The sequence below is a fragment of the Hyperolius riggenbachi genome, chromosome 1, assembly GCF_040937935.1.
Source record: "Hyperolius riggenbachi isolate aHypRig1 chromosome 1, aHypRig1.pri, whole genome shotgun sequence".
Classification (NCBI taxonomy): Eukaryota; Metazoa; Chordata; class Amphibia; order Anura; family Hyperoliidae; genus Hyperolius; species Hyperolius riggenbachi.
This window is the reverse complement of record NC_090646.1, coordinates 238,749,124-238,771,747: the sequence shown is the minus strand read 5'-3', so window position 1 is coordinate 238,771,747 and position 22,624 is coordinate 238,749,124. Positions and strand designations below refer to the sequence as shown.

At 44.2% G+C, this 22,624-nt stretch overlaps 1 protein-coding gene across 3 annotated transcripts; it reads right to left on the bottom strand.

Annotated features, from left to right (window-relative positions):
• Positions 1–813: 813 nt before the first annotated feature.
• On the bottom strand, positions 814–22,387 carry TRMT10A (tRNA methyltransferase 10A). 3 transcript variants are annotated; one of them, XM_068270802.1, is made up of 8 exons: positions 22,274–22,387; positions 19,336–19,560; positions 16,228–16,390; positions 11,772–11,843; positions 7,552–7,626; positions 6,031–6,180; positions 4,211–4,316; positions 814–1,992 (listed from the first exon to the last, which is right to left on the bottom strand). In XM_068270802.1, exons 2-8 carry the CDS (start codon positions 19,512–19,514, stop codon positions 1,778–1,780), a joined length of 960 nt encoding a protein of 319 aa, XP_068126903.1. In that variant the 5' UTR covers positions 19,515–19,560; positions 22,274–22,387; the 3' UTR covers positions 814–1,777. The 3 variants fall into 3 exon arrangements, with proteins under 3 accessions (XP_068126903.1, XP_068126895.1, XP_068126909.1); XM_068270794.1 differs by having other exon boundaries at positions 22,285–22,387; XM_068270808.1 differs by lacking the exon at positions 22,274–22,387 and having other exon boundaries at positions 16,228–16,386; positions 19,336–19,458.
• Positions 22,388–22,624: the final 237 nt, after the last annotated feature.

Sequence of the window (22,624 nt, the reverse complement as noted above, 5' to 3'; positions counted from 1 at the left end):
GCACATTCTGTGGAACAGCTGCAACAAACAACCAATACCAAACCTATAAAACAATATTTGACTCGATGTAAACCTACCCAAGGTAAGCAGGCTCACGCCAGATCCACATACCTCTACATTGCTTGTTCCTTGCTCTCCCCCCCCCCCCCCCCCCCCGGGCCCCCGTAATCACTCCTTTGGCTGAAGTCAAATTTTTAGACAGGAAGAGGAATACCTGCTGGGTAATCAGGGAGCGATTATGGGAATCAGTGGAAAGGAGCAGAGAAACGGACAGAGCATAGAGGTATGTAGATCCAGCATTAACATACCTCTGTGCTTAGGTTAGGTAGCTTTGACTTAGGTCAGGTTTGCTTTAACAATAAAAATAGGACTTTAAACCAGAGATGGGATAATGAAAAGATTTAATACTTACCCGGGGATTCCTCCTGCCCCATAAGTATGTCTGAGTCCCTTGCTGTCCTCCTGCGGTCTGCCGTTAAGCCACAATCAGCCCCGGTAACTGGCCCAGTCGCGTCAGTCGGGTCTTCTGCGCAAATCCCCGACTGAGCCAGTTACTGGGGCTGATTGCGGCTGAACAGCAGGCCGCGGGAGGATGGCAAGGAACTCAAGGCATGCTTATGGGGCAGGAGGAAGCCCCGGGTATGTATCAAATCTTTTAATCATCCTGTCTCTGGTACACTTTAGGGAGCCTTAAATAGAAAATGAAACGATTTGACATTTATGGTGGGGCTATACTGCTACGCCAGAATAACCCATGACTTTGCAGGTTGCACACAGTATCACACAGTGTGAATGAGCCCTAAAACTGTACCATTTTGCCACCCTTCCATTTTTATTAAATGACAATAAAGTCTAAATAAAACAAACATTTGGCAAAAATATTAGCTTTCAATAAAGATTTTTAAATATACATTGTTCTTGTTTTTAACTTACACTTGTGGTTAGAAAAATGGAAAAACTCCTCTTTGTAGTCTAATTCAAGTCAAAAATGAACACGATAAGAAAAACGTATACAGTGCTCTTTCACTCATTTCAACGTTGGTTGAATGTTTGGTCCCTCTTCTTTTTGGTCAGGGTAGCTGTGAGAAAGGTGAGGCGAGAGGGTAGTTGCTCTATAAATTCCACTATCCTCTGTTTCCCATAGCGCCTGTGAACAGAAGGAGCCATTTTGGAAAATGCCTGTCACAAGGCTGAACTGCACAGGTGGCTTCAGATGGGTGAGGAGTATCAGAGAGAGGTAATAAGAAGGCAGAGAGGAGTATAAACTTGTCCCCATAGATTAGTTGTTATCCTGAGCCAGGACTACTAGTCAACCCCTTGCGTACCAGTGGTCTCTGGTCCCTCAAGGACCAGTGACTGCTGGTACCAGAAATGCGGCTTACCGACCAATCGCCGTACAGACCCACTGCTCTCCCATCGCTGCAGGCACCATGCGTCTGCCGTCACTATGACGCCAGAGTTCTGTGAGCCAGTCAGAAGCCGATTTAATTGGTTCCCATCCCAATGATTGACTCACATTGATCATGGGGTCAGGAGCCAATGAAATCAGTTCCCGACCAGCTCACAGAGCTCTGCTATCATAGAGACTGCAGGGCGAGTGAGCTGCCGCTGGTGCAGAGTGGCGCTATCAGCGAGTGTCGAGAACGCATGGCAGCGATGTTGAAATCTACGTCCTGTCAGAAACAAACGGCCACAAGCAGAATGTAGATTTCAACTAGCGCGGTTCGGAAAGGGTACATGTGAAAATAAAAACTAATAACACAGCATCCATGCAAGGTCAGCTGTCACACTCTTCTTTGTTAATCTCTGTTATATCATCTTCAGAGTCAGAGTCACTGTTCACTTGCTCCCCATCATCCTGTACAGAGGAAACATCTGCTGGAGTCTCACCAGCCTCATCAACAGGCACTGCTCCTTTACGCTGAGGAAGAACACAGAAAAAGGCCTCCTTCCAATCCAGCTTCTCCAAATAGGCAAGCATGATTTCAAACACTAAGCAGAGAATATGGCCATGAAATAGAAAAAAAATGTGGTCAGAATAATTAACCTTATTTTGCATTAATATGAAAAGAAAACAAAAGTGTCTAAGACTTACAGTGCTTACACAGCATAACTAAACAAGAGTAGTAAATAAATAGGAAGCACAAGTATGCATAGTATAGAAGGAACACCAATCTTTATGAAAGGAATATCAACTTAAGAATTTGGGAAGCAGGATTCCCTAACAGGCCTTGTACCTAAATACAAATCTAAGTTCATAATAACTCACTAGGATAGAGAAATAGAATTATAGAACAAATAGTAAGAAACAGCCCCTATGGGGTACTTACCTCAGGAGGGGGAAGCCTCTAGATCTAATAAGGGTTCCCCCATCCACTTCATCCTCCTGGATCCAGTGAAGAAAGCCCCTGAAGTCCACAGGCAGCAATGTTTACCTTTTGGGCTCCAGCAGAAGCTGTCCGATCGGGCTCCAGCGGAAATAGCTCTTGCACAGTACAGGGTCCGCTCTACTGTGCACTCATGCCGGCACAGTAGAGTGGACCCAATCTGGCTCTGCTATTTCCACAGGAGCCTATCGGAAAACCGCTACTGCACTGGAGCGCTGAAGGTAAATATTGTCATGTGCTGCAGATGCACAGTGCTTGTTGGGGATTTTTCATGGGAGCCAGGGCTGGATTCCCAGGAGGCTACAGAGGACAGGGGAAGCCTCATTAATATCCTGAGGCTTTCCCCTCCTGAGGTAAGTACCCCCATAGAGGCAGGTTTTTTTTGTTACGGGTATACTTTAATCAGGGTTCCAAAAGACTCTGAATAGTGTTAAGCAACCAATGTTAAAAACATGCTAGAACAGGCTTTTAAGTAGTACCTTAAAGAGCACCTGCTATAAAACTGGCAGAGCTTGTCATAACAGGCTCTGCCAAAATGATTGAGGATCCGGGGGGCCCACTTACCCATCCTGGCGCCATCCCTACAGGCAGCTGATCTCTCTGCCTCCCCTTGTTTTTGCCTGATGAAGCTGGTTATACCTACGAAAAGCGTTGCACATTGGAGTATATAATAAAGTGATTTTTTTTTTTAAAGTAACCAAATCAAGTCATCTATGGGGAAATGAGTGCACTACTACCCCCCTTTTTAAACAGCTCTTAGTGTATATTAACCTCCTTGCCGGTTATCCCGAGCTGAGCTCGGGGTAACCTGTGCAGGATTGCTCAGGCCCCGCTGGGCCGATTTTCAAAAAATGCTTTTATTGCATGCAGCTAGCACTTTGCTAGCTGCGTGCATAACTCGCTCGCCGACGATTGCCCCCCCCCCCCCCCGACCGCTTGCGCAGCCTGGCCAATCAGTGCCAGGCAGCGCTGAGGGGTGGATCGGGACTCCCTCTGACGTCCATGATGTTGGTGACATCATCCCGCCCCGTCGCCATGGCGTTCTGAACGGGATTTCCTGCTTGCGCAGATCGCCGGAGGTGCTGCGCTGCCCCCTTGCCGCAATAATTGGAACGGCAAGGGGTTAATCTTCTTGGCGCCTCTGTTGTACTACTATATCATACTGTGTCCACCCTTGGTGGAGGGGTGGATCTTTCTTTGGATCTACAGAAAGAGACTTCTTAACCTAAATGGAGTCAGGTTCATGGTCCCCACCTACCTATACAGTGGTTGCTTGTGTGGTAACCTACCTTTGTAAGTGAGTATTATTTAACACAAAGAACCTATACCCACATTATTTTGATATACTACATTAGTGTGGGATCTCTCCATTTCTTATTTTGTCTTTCTATAAGCTTTTCATAATTCCTTATATTTCTTTAATGCAGATGTTGTAATAGACATTTATTATAAAACAATATCTGGTGACGTGCGCTACACTGCACAGGGCAGGAGTGGGCGCCACTTCTCTGGATGTCACGCTCACCACACACGCCATCCCGCCGCATACCCATGCACCAACCCATCAGTGCCATGGCCAATGACAGCAGGACAGGGCATGAGGAAGGGAAGGACATACAGACACAGAGGCTGACTTGGAAATTGTTACCATAGATTAGAAAAACACTTGAACAGAACATGCTTTTTAGCTATTCTTAGGTGAAAGAGGATCTTAATGATTTTTAGATGAAAATATTCAAAATTGATCAATGTGAGTTTATCACCGATTTAAATTTTATATAATGAGTTCAGTTCATGAGTACTCCCTTTTCAGACACACTCACCGTGATTCACAGCTAGCACTTTGCGACTATTCATTTTCACAAAATTGCCAAGAGGAAGCTGAGCATGACTGATACCAAGATCCAGTGCTTGCTTGTATGTAATGCCCTGCAATAATATCACATTTATACAAGCATTAGTTTGTCTTCATCATCACAGCAGCATTGCTTGAAAAAAAAAAAAAATCATAAAACATGGAAAAAAAATAAAATTAAAAAAAAAAAACAATGAGGGGGAATGCCATTTTGTTGCATGACTAACAGAAGTCATACTGAATGTGCGTGTATAGAACAGTAATGTGGAAAAAAGTACACCAAAGGATTTTCAATTCAAGTCTATTGATGGTTTGTTCAGTTGCATCAAATGGGAATTCACCATTACCAAATGTTAGACCTGTTTTTAGACCTGCTCTAAAACATTTGGTAATTAGGTCGGTAAAGCAGGGGAAATTATCAAAAGATGCAATTTACAAACCAGTACCTATGACTGACAGCCTTCTGTGCTGATAAGCTCTCCTCAAAATACAATGAAACTCCTGCATAATTAATTCAAAAGGTTCCATCCTCACATCTAAAATACCTCACAGAATTACTTTACCAACAAGAAATCAGCTGGTCTAATGTCTGTCAGAAAAAGTGGGCGTGGTTACTCCTCGTTTGCCTTTGTGAATTGTGTAATTACTGAATGTTAGACCAGGTCTAAAAACAGGTCTAGAACATTACACCAAACCACCAGTAGACTAAACTGCTTAGTGAATTGAGGCCTATATTTATACTTACTTGGGGCTTCCTCCAGCGCCATGAGGTGCGTGGGCTCCATAGTCTTCCTTTCCAGTCACTCTATTGTCTTTTAATCAGCCCGGTAATGTGGCTGGTCGTGTTCTACTGCGCATAAGCGGCTCGGCTGAGTGTGCAAGACCCGTCGTACTCCCACAGCTGGGATCGTTCTGCGCCTGTGCAGTAGTACAGAAGCGCACAACTGGCCAGATTACCGAGGCTGATTAGAAGACTGAAGCCTCCCACCTGAATGCTAATGGCTGCTAGATGTGGTATGGCAGGTAAAGGGTGTATGACAGTGCATCCTGATTGGCTGACGAGCACCTGCTGACCACTTAAATGTAGCTGGATGCATGTACTGCTGTGTTCTATTGCTTGTGTGTGTTGAATTTAGCATTCAGTATGGAGGCAGTGTTGGAGAGGTCCTGGGCCCCTGGCCATCGTGTGACCCAATCGTGTGTTTTTAAACTGATTAGAAGACAACAGAGCTGCCAGAGAGGTCAGCGAGGGAACCCATGCACCTCATGGGGCTGGAGGACGCCCCAGGGAAGTATAAATATACCCTTTATCTTCATCTCAGTTTTCTATCTAGTCATCTCTAGATAGTTTCTCAGGAATTAATAGGTTTGACTGATCACTATACATACAATAGGCAGCCCCAAAGACAACAGTATAGATTGGTTCTGACTGCAATAGTTTAACGCAACAGCTGGGTCAAGGATACCAAGTCTGTTCCAAACCATGGAACAACTCAGAGCGGTTTTAGTGATTTTGCCAAGCAATAAGAGAAAATATATTAAAAGACTTGCTGCAGTAGCTAATATTATTTAGGACAAACTGTCACTGACTGTACAATAAAATACAATAAAAAAAAAAAAAAAAAAAATCACAACTGATACCAATAACTGTACTAAAGTAGTAATAGTGCAAAGTGAAAATACTACTGGTATGAGGGCATTTCTAGGTGCAGTTTGGTTTGCTTGCATTCCTGACATGGCTGTGGCAACTAAGCCATGATGTGAACAGGGAGGCAACTGTAGCTTTACCTTGTGATGGTTGTGATCTACAAGGCCACCAATAATGTAGGCTTTGGTCTCATCTAGCTCATGGAGTACTTCAGGGGAGTCTGATGTGAGGTAAACCAGATCTTCAGCCTTCATGAGATCTTTGTAATGCTCCGCTCTGATATTTATATCCTAAAAAGGGAAAAGGTTTTAAAGCAGAATAAGTAAAAGTTAAAGTGTACCTGTAGTGAGAAAAAGTGCCCCTGGGGAGGGCACTTAGCTCAGCAGGGGATCCAGCGAGCCACCTGCGCAGTAGAGCAGACCTGATCAGGCTTGGCTATTTCTGCTGGAGACCGAGCAGAGAGCTGGTAGTGCGGATGTGCGCAGCGACGATTGTAAATATTATTGTTGCTCTGTGTTTGGGGGAGCCAGCGCTGTATTGCTAACTGAGGAGGACGGGGGAAGGCTCTTTAGGATCCAGTGGCTTCCCCCTCCTGAAGTAAGTACCCCCCAGGGACACATTTTTCCCTTACAGATTTACTCTAACATTGCAGAAGATAAAATGCTAAATCCACAAACCATTTTGATAAATAAGGCAGGCTTAGTTTCTCAATTTCTGAATAGCAGAATGTAATTTTGAATTCCAAACAATAGAATCAAGCGTGTGTACGGCAGCTCTGACCCCCCCTTGGCTACCTGGCCAGCAATTAGCCTGGCAGATCGCTTTGGCCAAGAGCATTGTTCTCACCACTGCATTTGGCTCCTATGTGACGTCACTCCCACACTACTACGTTGGCCCTCCGCAGAGCGACAGAACATGTCGCTAGCCTACAGGCTAGCAATGTGTGTACAGCCTCGACCCTGCAATGTTGCCTAAGGGAACGGATCCCGAATACCTGCCAGGTAACATACATCCTATGTGTGTACACAGTTTTAGACAGCTTTATTCAGTTAGAATTGTTTTGTGCACACTCGAGAGGCTCCAAAACTGTGGAATTCTTAGAATTTAGATGACAATGGGCCTGATGCATAAACCGCAATATTATTGTTGCTAACGACCGTAGTACTGCACAGTAGTCCTATTAGTACTGCGCAATTAGCACAAGCTACAGTATATAGGTAATGCACCACATATGCTAGAATTGTACTAGTTGAAAAGCCCTGAATAAGTGTGATATAGTGGGGTTGATTCACAAAACTTATCTCAAGAATTCTCACTGTATCCTGCTAAGCACCCCACAAGCAAAAAAGTACTATAGCAATAACAGTAATTTGCTTAGCTAGGGCCTTGGGGTGTGTAGTTTACATATCTAGCACAATCACAAGAAACATTACAGTATTTCTTCTACATTCATTCAACAGAAACTGTAGGTATGGTGAATGCCCTGGTGAACATATTTAGGAGGGCAGCATGGATCAAAACTTCAGGTTTGCTTTCTTACCTCAGTGGGCGTGTCATTTTCCTGCAGATCGTAAAGTTAGGCTACAAAACTGAATTTGGTTTAGATACCCCAGTCTCCCCTTCACAACCTGTGTACACAATAACTCTTCATGCAAGATTACCTTCCAGTTTATCCATCCTGTATCATATTCATCCATGTTATCTTTTAGCTGTCCACCATGGCTGGTTAGATAAAGCTGCAAAAAGTAAACAGATAAGGCAGAGTAGCACCACCATAAATATCAAAGAGGTCTGTACCAAAAATGTATAAACAATTGTAAACTTTGGAAGGAGCAGAAAGACCAACCTAACTACACTGAACAAGGAAAAGAAGGTCTAAACACCACACCAGACCACAGTATACCGTATTTTTCGGACTATAAGACGCTCAGGACTATAAGACGCACCTAGGTTTAGAGGTGAAAAATCAGGGAAAAAAAAAATACTAAACCTGGTGGTCTATATGGTGCAGGGGTGTCTTATGGACCTTTTCCCCCAAACTGTCACTACCCAGAATGACCCCCATTGGTGACAAGGACACCATTAACAAGCAAGAAATTCACTTTTGAGGTCAGAGGAACACTCCTAATCTATTTAGCATTGGTTAGTAGTAGTATGCAGCCTGTTTCAAAAATCCCGCAGCGTTACCGGCTTCCCGTACTTCCTGGTTTGTGACGTCCTATCACCGCGTGACCTGAAAGTCGCATGCTCTTTCAGGTCACGCGGTGATAGGACGTCACAAACCAGGAAGTACGGGAAGCCGGTAACGCTGCGGGATTTTTGAAACAGGCTGCATACTGAGGGACAGGAGAGGAGCGTGCAGGCTGCAGACTAGTGTGCAGCATGTGTCATGCCCGCAGATGGATGGCTGCCTCACGGCTGAACACTTGAGACATGGCCGATCTGCCACCCGCCGCCAGTTCACTGTCATACGCACAGTATGCCCGCACATGGATGGATGGATGGCTGAACACTTGGGATATGGCCGATCTGCCACCCGCCGCCAGTTCACTACGAACAGTATGCCCGCACATGGATGGATGGATGGATGGCTGAACAATTGTGACATGGCCGATCTCCCACCCACCGCCAGTTCACTGCACATACAGTATGCCCGCAGATGGATGGCCGCCCGCTCGCCCGCCCTGCTACTGAACACTAGGAATGCCTGCCGATGGAGGGACAAGGAGAAGAGAAAGCCGGCTGGTAATTGCTCTGCTGAAATTGTACATTCGGACTATAAGACGCACTGACTTCCCCCCCCCCCCCCCCCCCGTTTTGGGGAGGAAAAAGTGCGTCTTATAGTCCGAAAAATACAGTATATGCAGCGTATAAGTCGACTGGACATATAGCCAACCACCAAACTTTTCCAGATAAAATATAGAGTTTGGGATATACTCGCCGTATAAGACTACCCCTCTTCCAACGCACACCAAATAAAGATTAAAAATACATCATATACTGGTGCTATGTATGAACAGATACTGGTGCTGTACTGTATGTGGTACCCAGTATATAACAGTATATAGGCGATTGACAGGTTGGATTGGTCAACTCTCCCTCTCCCTAAGCGGATTGGTCAGCTCTCCTTGTCTACCTGTTTAGCAGAGCGGTATGGAAGAATAGATTGCGCTGTGCCCATAAAACACACCTCTTTCACCCTTCTGGCCCGCCCTTGTATCCTATTTACCTCCTTCTCTGCCTCTCAGATCTCACACATGTGCGCCTGCGCCGCTTCACTACAGTCCTCAGCAGTGAGATCTGAGAGGTGGTAACAGGATAGGGCGTATCACCCGGCATCAATGATACCCGGCGTATAAGATGACCCCTGACTTTCCAGATGATTTTCAAAGGTTAAAACGTCTTATACGCCAGAATATACAGTAGATTAAGAAAAACACTTTTATAGCACCCAGCCAGTAAAAAGTATTAAAAAGTAGTATCAAACTTATTTTCAGTATTTTTTTTGTGTACCGAGAGCTTTAAATGCATTTTATTGGAAAGGTTTGAAAATATCCCCTTGGAAAAAAAAATCATGAGTAAAGTTAAAAGGATATGAGTCTTTGGGGTAGATTCACTAAATGTAACACGCTGCAGCAGCGAGAGTTAAATGAATGAATGATAGCAGCGTGCCTTAATTACAGAGCTGGCACGGTATGCCCCATACAGGCAGCGTAGCATGCGCTCCTTAGCATCGGCCGCTCCTTGTGAAGTCCCATATGATAGGGACGGCCACTACTACATTAATCAATGTAGTAGTGGCCATCACAATCGCACAGGACTTCACAAGGAGCGGCCGATGCTAAGGAGCGCATGCTTTGCTGCCTGTACGGGGCGTAGCGGGCCAGCTCTGTAATTAAGGCACGCTGCTAGCATTTGGGCGCATAAGTTCATTTAACTCTCGCTGCTGCAGCGTGTTACATTTAGTGAATCAATCCCTTTCTCTCTACCTTCACTCATTTCCGGGTTCAATTCTATTAGGTACAGAGCATGTTCCAGCATCTGCTACTTAACCAGTTCATTACCGGCGGTCTCTGGCCCCTTAAAGGACCATTAACGCGAAAATCGTAAAATGTATTTAAACACATACAAATAAGAAGTACATTTCTTCCAGAGTAAAATGAGCCATAAATTACTTTTCTCCTTTGGTGCTGTCACTTACAGCAGATAGTAAAAATCTGACAGAACCGACAGGTTTTGGACTAGCCCATTTCCTCATGGGGGATTCTCATGGTTTTGTTTAGTTTAGTTTAAAAATCACTTAGCAAAAGGCAGTTGCTCCGTCCAACTGCCAAAAAAAAGTGTGCAGCGAGCAGGGAGGATGACCAGAATCTTTATATAAATCTTTTAATAGGGGAACTGAAGTAAGAGGTACACGGAGGCTGCCATATTTTTCTTTTTAATTAATACCAGTTGCCTGGCAGCCCTGCTGGTCTATTTCTCTGCAGTAGTATCTGAATAACACCAGAAACAAGCATGCAGCTAGTCTTGCCAGATCTGACCTTAAAGTCTGAAACACCTGATCTGCTGCATGCTTGTTCAGGGGCTATGGCTAATAGTATTAGAGGCAAAGGATCAGCAGGGCTGCCAGGCAACTGGTATTGCTTAAAAGTAAATAAACATGGCAGCCTCCATATACCTCTCTCTTCAGTTCCCCTTTAAAGGAATGTCTTTATAAAGAATATAGGCCCTGCTGAGAATCCCCTATGGAGAGATAGGCTAGTCCAAAACCTGTTGGTAATGTCAGATTTCTACTATCAACTTTAAGTGACAGCAAGATTGGAGAAAAGTCATTTATGGCTCATTTTACTCTGGAAGAAATGTGCTTCTTATTTGTATGTGTTTACATGTATTTTAAATTTTGTGATTTTCGCGATAACGGTCCTTTAAGGACCATTGACCACTTGTCCAAAAACTGGGTCTCACCAACTCACACTGCACAGAATCGCTGCTGCTGCCGATCACCTCAACCCACCCACTCTGCCCTCCCTATGACAGCAGAGCTCTGTAAGCCGGTCAGGAGCCGATATCATTTCATTTCAGTACTCCTGCACGGAGATACAAAAATAAATAAAAATGAATGAAGCCCAAGGTGGGCTAGATTATCTCTTCCCGAGTGTCCTGGTGCTGCTTATTGTCCTCATAGTCCCTCCTCTTCCTGGTCCTCTTCATATTCAACAAGATCATCCAGTCGCATGCTGAAAACCAGGAAGTCCCCCCCCCCCCCCCCCCAAAAGCAGCACCACGCAATTGAGAACTGTGCAGGCACAGTTCTGAACCATGCAAGCATATTGAAAGCAAATGCTCATCCACAGGCAGTTCGAAACTTGTGCCTTCACAGTTCAGAATTGTTCTGTGCCGCTCGGAGGAGCTTCCGGGAGGCTGGGGAGAAGAAAAAAAAAAAAAAGGAGGAGGACGGGGCAATGAGCAGCGTCATGATAAGGTAATCCAGCCCACCATGGGCTTCAATATTCAAAGGTACTTCAATTTGATTCATACTCCAATGGATCAATATTTGCACTTTCCACGATTCTACCTCATATTGCACACAGCAAGAAGAGTTATACTAATATTTGATGCAGATAGCATGCACACTATATCCGGGGATGCTGCAGGCAATTTGGGCATGTAAGTATTACTTTTGTATGCTGTAGAGGAAGAAGATGGACTTCTATCAGATTCCTGTTAGCTTGTGGCAACTGTTCACAAAAGCAGTTCAGGACATTCTGGGCAAATCAATGTCTCAACAAGTTCCGCTACATCTTATATTCCAAACCCATGAACTAAGCTTAGTAATCTTGCACGGATGCAATATTTGTAACTTTAGAAAATGTATTTGTACCTGAACAGGATGTGCTGCTCTGCGATTTTCTGCGTAGCACCTTCTAATTTGCTTGTTTAACTTCTTCACATCCTAAATGAGAAATACATTTGGCTACTTTACCATTCTTCCAAAAACCAAGGGTAGGTAAATAAAATACTGAAGTATTGGTGTACTTTTACTTACAGAGGACCACTGGTGAAAAATGCAAAGCCTGCAATGTAAGTCTCTTGTACTGCTGCAAGGATTGGCTGGTGGTAACTCACCTGTAACTCATTAGATGTCATATACACCACTCCCCTAAAGAGAACCTGAGGTGATGATTTCTACAAAAGATAATAGGACACAGAAGCATGTGGCTCTGCACAATAACATGACTCTGTGTCCTTACTATGCGCTGCTAGTGCCCCCCCCCCCCCCTCCGGCTCTGCTGTCCCCCCTGAAAATAGCGACAGGCTAGCGACAATCTGCTTGTTGCTAGCCTGCTGTTTACCTGACATTTGTCAATCTGTGTCTCCACCGCCTCCCCCATTGGCATTGCTCCCCACTTCTTTCAACTTCCTCCAATCGGAAGCTAAGCCGCGACCCAGGAAGTATTTCCTGGGTCGCGGCTTAGTTTCCAATTCGAGAAAGCTGAAAGAGGCGGGGAGCAATGCCGATGAAGGAGGCGGGGGAGACAATGCGGGGGGAGGCGGAAGAGACACAGATTGACAAATGTCAGGTAAACAGCAGGCTAGCAACAAGCAGATTGTCGCTAGCCTGCAATATTCAGGGGGGTGGGGTACTAGCAGCGTACAGAAAGGACACAGATGCATCTCATTGGGTACAGCACATGCTTCTGTTTCCTATTATCTTTTGTAAAAACCACCTCGGGTTCTCTTTAAAAAGTGACACTGAAGCAAAAAAAAAAAACAACTTGTGATATAATGAACTGTATGTGTAGTAAAGAGAATAGAACATTTTTAGCAAAGAAAAAAAGTCTCATTTAGTTATTTTTTTAGTTTTTCAGTTATATAGCTTTATTTTTTTAACATTGCATCATTCTCAGTGTACACATTACACTCTGTATTCTGAACTATGAAACCGAGAAGAGCTGATGAACCTTTGAACTTTCCTACAGCAAAACCTTAAAAAAAAAAAAAAAAGAAAAAAAAAAAAAAAACAAGAAAGTGCGAGACAGGTGGAGGTAAGTGCTTCAAAAAACAGCACTGTAGCCGACCAAGCTTGGTCAGAGAGCTCAGAGAAGCACTTTTGCGTAGATAACAGCTGAAGTTTCTTAAAGAGACACTGAAGCGGAAAAAAAATTATAATATAATGATTTGTGTGTGTTGTACAGGTCAGAAACAAAACATTAGGAGCAGAGACAGAAGTCTAATGTTGTTTCCAGTACAGGAAGAGTTAAGAGACTCCAGTTGTCTATGCAAAAAAGCCATTGAGCTCTGAGTTCTGAAGGTTTTTATCTGATCTGTCAGTCAAGGATTTTCTTTTTGTCTGCAAGAGGACAGGTCAATAGTTCACAGCCTGCTCTGTAAAATCATTTAGAATGCTGAGTGTTGTGTAAACTGCACATATTCGAGAATGATTCAGTGCTATGAAAAACACTATATAACTGAAAATAAAAATATGAGAATATTTTCTTTGCTACTAATCTTCTAGTAATTATCCGTACTACACAACCAATTCATTATATTATAAAAAAATGTTTCGCTTCAGTGTCTCTTTAACTCTTCCTGTAATGGAAATAATGAGACTCATATCTTTGCTGATAATGTTTATATTTCTTAGCTGTACTACGCATACAATTCATCAGATCATAAGTTTATTTTCACTTCAGATTCCCTTTAAAGCGGACCCAAACCAAACATTTTTTTAAATCAAAATATTTAGTTGCACCACTCTGACACATACAAAGATAAAAAAACACTCCTTCAAGCCTATCAGCATTTCAGTGCATTTGAGGAGAGCAGGTGAGTAATTAACCGTACCACCCGCCGATCCTTGCAACAGCAATAGAGAGCCTTACGTTGCAGGTTCTTACACACTTATTTTTTCATCAATGGGAGATTACAATATTTAAAAATGAGGCTCTGAGCAATAACATAATACACTTCAATTTCTGATTCTATATAAAAGAGTACGCAGTTGTAATTATGCACAGCATGGTCGCAGCTGCATGTGCACACAACAGCCACACTAAGCTGCTGCCCACAGTAACCCATCACACAGTGACAGTACACTAAGCTACCACCCACTGCACAATTGCATTGGGGGGTGCATCAGGGTTTCACAATCCTTTAATTTCAGGGGGGGGGGGGGGGGGGTTACTGGTTTTACCTGGTTTCAAATGCTGGAAAAAAAAGCCAGCATGGTAATTCACACAGATTAGGTTAAGTAAGGAGTCATGACTCCTGTGTACTTCTCTGCTCAGTGTCTGACAATAATGCTGAGTACACACGATACGTTTTTCCTGTTCGATTGTTTTTTCCGCTTGATTCTTTTATCTTCCGCTCGTTTTTCTTATCTTTTTCCATTCGCTTCTATGAGAAATCGATCAGTAAAAAGATCGAGAGGAATATTGGACATGATGGAATTTATCTATGATCAGTGCTGATCATATATAATTTACCAGTTTGTGAACTCTGGACATTGTTCTTCTCTCAGCAGCGGCCACTTGGTTTCCTTGGCGCTGATACACATATGCAAAAAATGATGATATTTATCAATCGAATAAGAATTCAAGAGACAGAAATCCTGGATAGAGATAGGCTGCACCACCAAAATACATACTCAAATAATCTTTTATTCAAACACTAAGGCCTAGTGCACACCGGAGCGTTTCCGCTGCGGTTTGCGATCCGCTTGCGGGTGCGGATCCGCTAGGATGATGTATCTCAATGGGGTGGTGCACACCAGAGCGGGAGGCGTTTTGCAGAAACGCATACTCCCGGGCTGCTGCAGATTTTGGATTGGGGATGCGTTTCTGCCTCAATGTTAAGTATAGGAAAAACGCAAACCGCTCTGAAAAACGGCACTTCAGAGCGGTTTGCCAGGCGTTTTTTGTTACAGTAGCTGTTCAGTAACAGCTTTACTGTAACAATACATGAAATCTACTACACCAAAAATGCTTCACAAAACCGCAAAACGCTAGCTGAAACGCTGCAGAAAAATAAGTAAAAGCGTTTCAAAATCTGCTAGCATTTTGCGGATCTGCTAGCGGGTTTTGGTGTGCACTAGGCCTAAGACAATTTTAAAACATTTAAAATGACGTGCATTGCACAACAAAAGCAATCCTCCACAACACAATATAATGTGGGGAAGTATCAAACAATAACAATGCCTCACCTCTCATGCGTGATTATTAACCACCCTGGCGTTCTATTAAGATCGCCAGGGCAGCTGCATGAGGGTTTTTTTTAAATAAAAAAAAAAATATTTCATGCAGCCAACTGAAAGTTGGCTGCATGAAAGCCCACTAGATGGCGCTCCGGAGGCGTTCTTCTGATCGCCTCCGGCGCCCGGAATAAACAAGGAAGGCCGCAATGAGCGGCCTTCCTTGTTTTGCTTAGATCGTCGCCTCCGATCCAGCCCTTAGCGCTGGCCGGAACTATTTGTTCCGGCTGCGCAGGGCTCAGGCGGCTGGGGGGACCCTCTTTCGCCGCTGCTCGCGGCGGATCGCCGCAGAGCGGCGGCGATCGGGCAGCACACGCGGCTGGCAAAGTGCCGGCTGCGTGTGCTGCTCTTTATTTCATGTAAATCGGCCCAGCAGGGCCTGAGCGGCACCCTCTGGCGGTAATGGACGAGCTGAGCTCGTCCATACCGCTAAGGTGGTTAAGCCTTTTATGCAGCATGTTAACCATCTGGGATCTGAAATAGATCACAGTATGGAAAATGGGACCCGGGTCCAAGGAGTCTGGTCTGGAATTTAGATCAGTAGTGAATATAGCATCCATGCAAGTGCACGAGTAGTCACCCAAAAAGTGCACATGTAAATCAGGAACAGTGAATACATATAGGTTTGGATATGCTCACAAACATACATGGGACAAGGAATAAAAATGATGGACAGTGCACATGACAGTGGATAACAGTGTCAGTAGTATACATACATAATCCCAGGACAGGGTCCAATATGAAATCATATGCAGCATGGAAATGAGGGCGGAGGGAGGCACACAGGATATTTATTAATCAAACGCATCTATCGGACGGAAAAACGTAACGTGTGTACCTAGCATAGGAGCTGCACTGATGAGATAAGCTACAGACACTGAGAAAAGCATTCAGGAACAGTAATTTCTAACACGATTTAAGCAGAGATCTGCACACCCTCAAGCCAGGATTTTAAATCTGAGTAAAAAAAATAAAAATAAATAAATCAGTAACACAAGTATTGTGCATTGCATTGTAGAAAATTACATTATTTTCAAACATGCTAAGCATTCTAAAGTAGAAGTACACACTCTTTAACGCAACTTACCCGTAATGACATTAAATCATCAAAACTGCAGTCTATAATGAGACGCAGTGTGCTGGGCTGGATCTCCCTGCGCTCTCTTTTACAGGTATTGGTATCCACAATTTGTTCTAGCTGGGCCTGTCGTACCAGTTTCCTCTTTTGTCGTTTCTCTTTTCGCTTCTGCCTTAGCAAATAAGCATGGACAAAAAAAAAAGTTAATTGCATACAAAATAAGGCATTACTTATGAACAAGTCTCAAAAAGAAATACTCCAAAAAAATGTGGACTTAATGCGGAACTGAAGATGCGATAAAAACAGTTTCACTTACCTGGGGACTCCCCAAGCCCGCTGCAGCTGTCCTGTCCTGGGCCAGTCCTCTACGATCCTCTATTCTCCCAAAGCGGTGCAGTTTTGTTACCGCCGACTTGTAAGCCGATGGCAACTGCGCCCTGGGCCACAGGTATCCTTCTTCGCCTTACCATCTTGCAGTGGACGGTAACACGAAGAAGGATCCGCGTGACCCAGAGAGCAGTTGCCATCGACTTACAAGTCAGCAGTAACGAAACTGCACCACGGCAGGTGAATGGAGGATCATAGAGAACCGGCCCAGGACAGGACTGCTGCAGGGGGCTTGGGGACGCAAATCCAAATGACTGCGCTCAATCCAAAATCAAATCAATGTGAATGAAGTCCAGCTTCCAGATAATGCTGCTCCATAAACACTTGTGGGAACCAAGTTAGTGATCTAACAAAAAACAAAAAAGTATAGGAGCGCTTGGTGCATTTTCTTTAATTTCTTTTTAAAAATGTAAAAGTTACACTTACAAGATGTAGAACAGTAGAAAGCATATCGCACTTATCAGTGCAGTTAGGCCCCGTTCACATCACAAACGCGGATGGCCATGCGTGCGGAACGCAACGTGTATGAACGCACGCCATCCGCGTTTGTGTGCGTTGCGTGGCTGATCCCATCACTGAAAAGTGAATGGGACAGCCATGCGTTTTTACAAAAAATGCATGCAGCATGCGTTCCCGGACCGCACAGGTCCGGAACGCATGCAGTGTGAACATCAGACATTGCACTCTATGCAATGTCTGATGTCGTGCGTGTCGGCCACCTGCACGCGTTTCCAAAACGCGGCTGGAAACGCGTGCAGTGCGAACGGGGCCTAAACGTCTCCACCATCAGGAACGCTGGCACTTATCTGGATCTGCCGCACTAAGGCCAGTAGTGTGGGATGGAACTCCGTGCGCTGGCCGTATCCGTTAAGGGGTGGGAGGTACCTCTGTAGCGATATGCTTTCTACTTTTCTACATCTTGTAAGTGTAACTCTTAAACAGAAAGAAGTTAATGCTCTAGTACCCAGAGAGCCTTTCCAGTCCTCTCTCCATCTCATTACCTCACTGTCCTACATTAAATTTTGCCACTTTTGGGAGCCATGGGAAGCAGTCCCATCCCTGAGTGCTTCCAAAGGCTGGCACATCTGTGCTCACGCATGCGCAGTATGGATCCGCTCATCTTCAGAAGTACTCAGGGACACAAATAGGTCGAATAACTTTACTGGGGGGACAGCGGGGGAACGAGGACACCATGAGGGGACCTCCATAGGTAAATATCTAACTTCAGTTCAGGGTTGCTTTAAAGAAAAATTAAAAAAAAAAAAAAAGGACATGAATTAATGCATTTATACTGATTATAAATGCTAATATGTCTATGTTTATTTTAGGTGTTTCTTTTTCATTCTTTGATCAATTAGATTATTACATTAGTATTCTTGTCACTGGTAAGCCATGTATAATAAGAGGATATGGGATGCACAGAACAGTCTAACTGATCTCTTCATCTCTCATAGGGCTTGCAAGTTCACTCGAGACCCCCATCCTGTGATGCCTCTGGCACTGCTTAGGCCCCTTCCTCGCTTGAGCCCATGGGGAAATTAAGTGCCGACGCAATGCACAGCACTTCTGTTCGGCAATGCGATATCGGATCCATTCATTTCAATGCGCAATGAGTGTGCTTATTTTCATCACCAACCATTTGTTATGAATCCACGGTGTAACACAAGGCATGGATGGGGACAGCAGACAAATCAGTCTATGCACTTCTGATATCCATGCGGATCACGTTGCTTCGTGTTGCCGCAAATCATGGCAAAACATGCAAGTGTGGGAAAAGGGCCTTACAGATTTATTTCAAATGCTTTCACAGGAACAGGAGCCACAGGAGGATAGGGATTACTTAGTCGTGTGTCCTTAATGCAGGTCTATTGCTTTGACAAAGGGAAAAATGCTTGTGTACACACAAAAAAAAAGAAAAAAATCATTATATATACAGTACATACATATCTCCTATACAAAATGCTTGTTCACAGAACCAAAATGAATAACCTTTATAATGATCACACAGCTAAGCGATTTTGCTTCAGTCTAGGAAAGATGCTCAAGAGGCTGGCGATTAACGCAAATTGTCCAAGGGAGAACAGGCCCATAGGGTATTATAGCACTAGCACTAGCGCTTGAGTGTTTTACCGAAATCGCCAGCAAAACGCTCTAGTGTGAATGGGGCCTAAGGGCTCGTTCACACTAGGGGCGTTTTCGGCCTTTTTTCAAGCACATGCGATTTTTAAAAAAAATCGCCCACAAAACGCTTGTGCAATGAATCTCTGTGAGAAGGTTCATATCAGCGCGGTTTGTGCGCTGTGCGTGCAACAAAGAGTTGCCTGTACCATTTTTGGGGCAATTTTGCCACAATGGAAAGTATAGGAAAAAAGCAAACGCTCACAAAATCACTTTGTGCAGCGATTGCATTCTCGTTTTTAAGAATACATTGTATTTATTATTTTCCGGGTCAAAAAGTTCACTCCCTGACTTGCATCAGGAAGTGAATTACAAAACTGCTCTGGAAAAGCGCTTTTACCAGAAACACAGTGCGCAGTGGAGCGCCAGGAAGGGGGAAACACTTACAAAAACGCAAAACTCTTGCATTTTTAAGCGTGAATGAGGACTAAATGTCTTAAATAGTCAATCTTCAGGCATAAAATGGTCCCTACATATATTCTAAAAAGAACCAACCACAGCAAACAGAAATAATTTCCATAATTCACTAATTAACACAAAATCCAAACCTACTTTCTCAGCTCTCTTTGATCTTCCCATTGTTTTTGTTTAATCATTTTCTTCATTTGTCTCTTTGACATGATCAGAGATTCTTTACCATCTCCATTACTTCTGTCTTCAGTATTAAGGCAGTCTGACTCTGAGGCACATCCAGTGTTATGGGTTACCAGATCGGTTGATTCCGAGTCCATTGTGGTTCAGCAGTAATCATTCCATGCACAACAATATGCTAGGATTCTACAGTAATAAAAAAATAAAAAATAAATAACGCAATGAAAAAAAAAATACTTGCAGCAAACAAAATCTAATATGCATATCTTGTGTTTGTCTTCGAAGGATGATCAATGGCCGATTTCCACTAGTTGCAAATCACATCCGTTTTCCACACACAATTTCAGATGCAGAATCGCAGCCTATTGAAATCCATAGGTTGCATCCTAATTGCGTTTGTCCTCAAAAATAGTGTTCAGCTGCAGTTTCCTGCAAACCGCATCAAAAACCCTGTAGCCTGTGCTGGCACAGCTATAGTGATTTTGCTGTTGCTTTGCAACAGCATGGGTGCCACGTCAGATTCGGAAACAGACCCAGCATTCCATAGAAAATGGCACTTTGTAAATTTTAACCTTTTGCATACCAGCAGTCTCTAGCCAGAGACCTCAGGTACCAGGAAACGGCGCCTCCCGACAAATCGCCGCTAATTCCTGCCGCACCCACCGGTTAGGACACCCTCACATCGTTGCAGGTCCCTCTCTCTGTCGTCTCTATGGCGGCAGAGCACTGTCAGCAGGTCAGGAGCTGCTTTCCTTGGCTCCTGACGCTGTCTATCAATGTAAGCCAATGTGATTGGCTCACAGTGATCACACGGTCAGGAGCCAAGTGGAAAGCGGCTTCTGACCTGCTCACAGAGGCGGATGAACTGCGGCAGGTGCAGGGCGGCGAGATCGGTGGGAGCGCGTGGCAGGGAAGGAGAAATCTTCGTCCTGTCAGAGCTACGCAGCCACCTGCAGGTCGCAGATTTCTACCAACACTGTCCAGAAGCGGTTAAAAGCTCTTTCTAATGTTATCCTGTGCATGTTCACACTGGAGCAATGTGATTTTGAAAACAATCCCCCATAGCATTGCATTTGCAAGAGCTTTTAAAATATCTAGAGCTTAATAAGCTCTTGTATTGTGACTCAGCCCTAATAAAGCATGAATATATCAAAACATGCACTGTTACTGCATTTTCAGCACACAGCAAATCCAGACATTGCAGTGAGAAAGGTACAGAATCTCCCTTGCAACGGTTCCACTAGCACAACACATCCACTGTAAACATAGCCTAAGGCCTTTTTCACAGTGGGACGTTAAAGTCGCACGTTAGAAAATTTTATAACGCAGACTAACGCACAGCAATACAAAGTCTGTGTGACATTCAACGTGTAGCAATATTTAGAAAGTGCTGCATGCTGTGCATTTAGCAATACATTTGCTTTTTTTTTTAAATGTAACGCATGCGCTTTTTTCATTTCATCACTGTGAAACGAAAACGGCGCACCAAACGCAGGGCTAAAGAATGTACTATAACGTTCAAGTTATAGTTTTTCAATGTGTTGTATTAAGGGCACGTTATGCGACCTTAACGTCGCATGAAATGCAACGTCCCACTGTGAAAGAGGCATAAAACTACCGCAAAATCCAGCGCTGTCCAAAAGTGAATTACCACACGTACTATTGTGAGTAATACACGACTTGCTGAAACAAAAATGCTACCTTTTGTAAGTGGATTTGTTGAATGTGGATTGCCAGGTGCGGCTAAACATCCTGGTATCAAATGAGCAGTTTAGATAAAGGATCTGAATGAAACCTCCCCGAGTGGGGCTGCTACTTGGACAAGTGTCATCATGCATGCCTCTGCAGTGTTTAGTGGACGTGTTAAAAATTTCTAGACTAGAGTTTTAGCAGCAGAAGCCTCAAGTCATACAAACTGGTAACATCAGAGCACTCATTACTAAGCTGCGTTATTTTCTTCAACTTTTTTAAATTACTGCAAAGTCATGGTTTCTACTCATGATACATGGTTTGCGGATGTTTGAAGTTTCAGGCTACATTCACAGTGGGATGTTGCGGAGCTGCGTTATAAACTCTTAGGCCTCGTTCACATCTACCTAGCGCAGATGGCCGTGCGATCCGAACGCAGCGCATACTATCGCACGCCATCTGCGCCGCTAGGCTGCTGATCCCATCCATTGACAGTGATGGGATCAGCTCTGCTCTTCCGGGCAAAATGCATGCAGCAGTACGCAAGCACTTCCTAGCGCATCGTACTGCTGCACAGCGCAGTAGATGTGAACGGTAGAAGGGCAGTCTATGCCCTTCTGCCGTTCCTGTGTTTCAGCATATCATACGCGCTTCCAAATGCGCACTGAAACGCATATGATGTGAACGAGGCCTTATAACGCACCTTACCGCACTGCAATGCTAATCCTATGCATCGTTCACAGTGCAACGTTAGCGTCGCATTGCAACATGTAATGTTATGGTAACGCACTGCTTGCAGTGCGTTACCTCTTACCTCACACGTTACCAGGCACAGAAAAGCATAATTTTCATTGCCTGTATGCTTTCCTGCACCTACTGTATGCAACAGTAACACAGCGTTTATGTGCACTACCACCTTTATTTCTGCGTTGCCTTGTATTGCAACTCGCATTACAACGCAACCTCCCCCGTGAATGCAGCCTCAGTGTAGTATGTCATAATTAAAAAGACAAATTGTGAAAAAACTCCTGTCATTCTACAACCCACGTAATAAATTTCAGTGTCCGACTCCTGATGAATAGGAAAAGGCTGCTGCTATGTCGCATTCTATTCATAATAACTGCAAAGACATAGCATACAAACTAAACAAACTACAGATATCCCTGAGCATTGCTGTGCCCCATTATCAGCAGCAGAGGGGGTAACATACATACTACCCACGTTATTACACCGGCCGCAGTCTCATCAGTGTCTCATCAGTGTCTCATCGCTGTCTCCGCCATCATTCCGGTGTTGTGTCTGATTGCGCTGCTGTACTGTTGTCCGGATCATGAACGATTCGGATCTTTGATCCGAATCTATTTTATGAGTCGATCATCCGAATCATCAAAATGAGTGATTCGGATCGCAAAGGGGGCGGGGCCAGGATCGACACGCCCCCTCTCAGCGGGCAGCGGGGTCTTGGAAGCAGAGCAGAGATGGATCGCTCTGTTGGAAGGGAGCCAGCCTTGCAGGGAGACAGGTAGATGAGAGAGAGGGGACATGGCTGCCACTGCCAGAT

Excerpts from the sequence above, each read along its gene's own strand:
- TRMT10A (XM_068270802.1), bottom strand. The coding sequence starts at position 19,514 with ATGGACTCGGAATCAACCGATCTGGTAACCCATAACACTGGATGTGCC. Across the intron at positions 16,391-19,335 it reads GATCAAAGAGAGCTGAGAAA|GCAGAAGCGAAAAGAGAAAC; the intron begins GTAGGTTTGGAT and ends TTATTTGCTAAG. Across the intron at positions 6,181-7,551 it reads CAGGATGGATAAACTGGAAG|GATATAAATATCAGAGCGGA; the intron begins GTAATCTTGCAT and ends TTCCCTTTTTAG.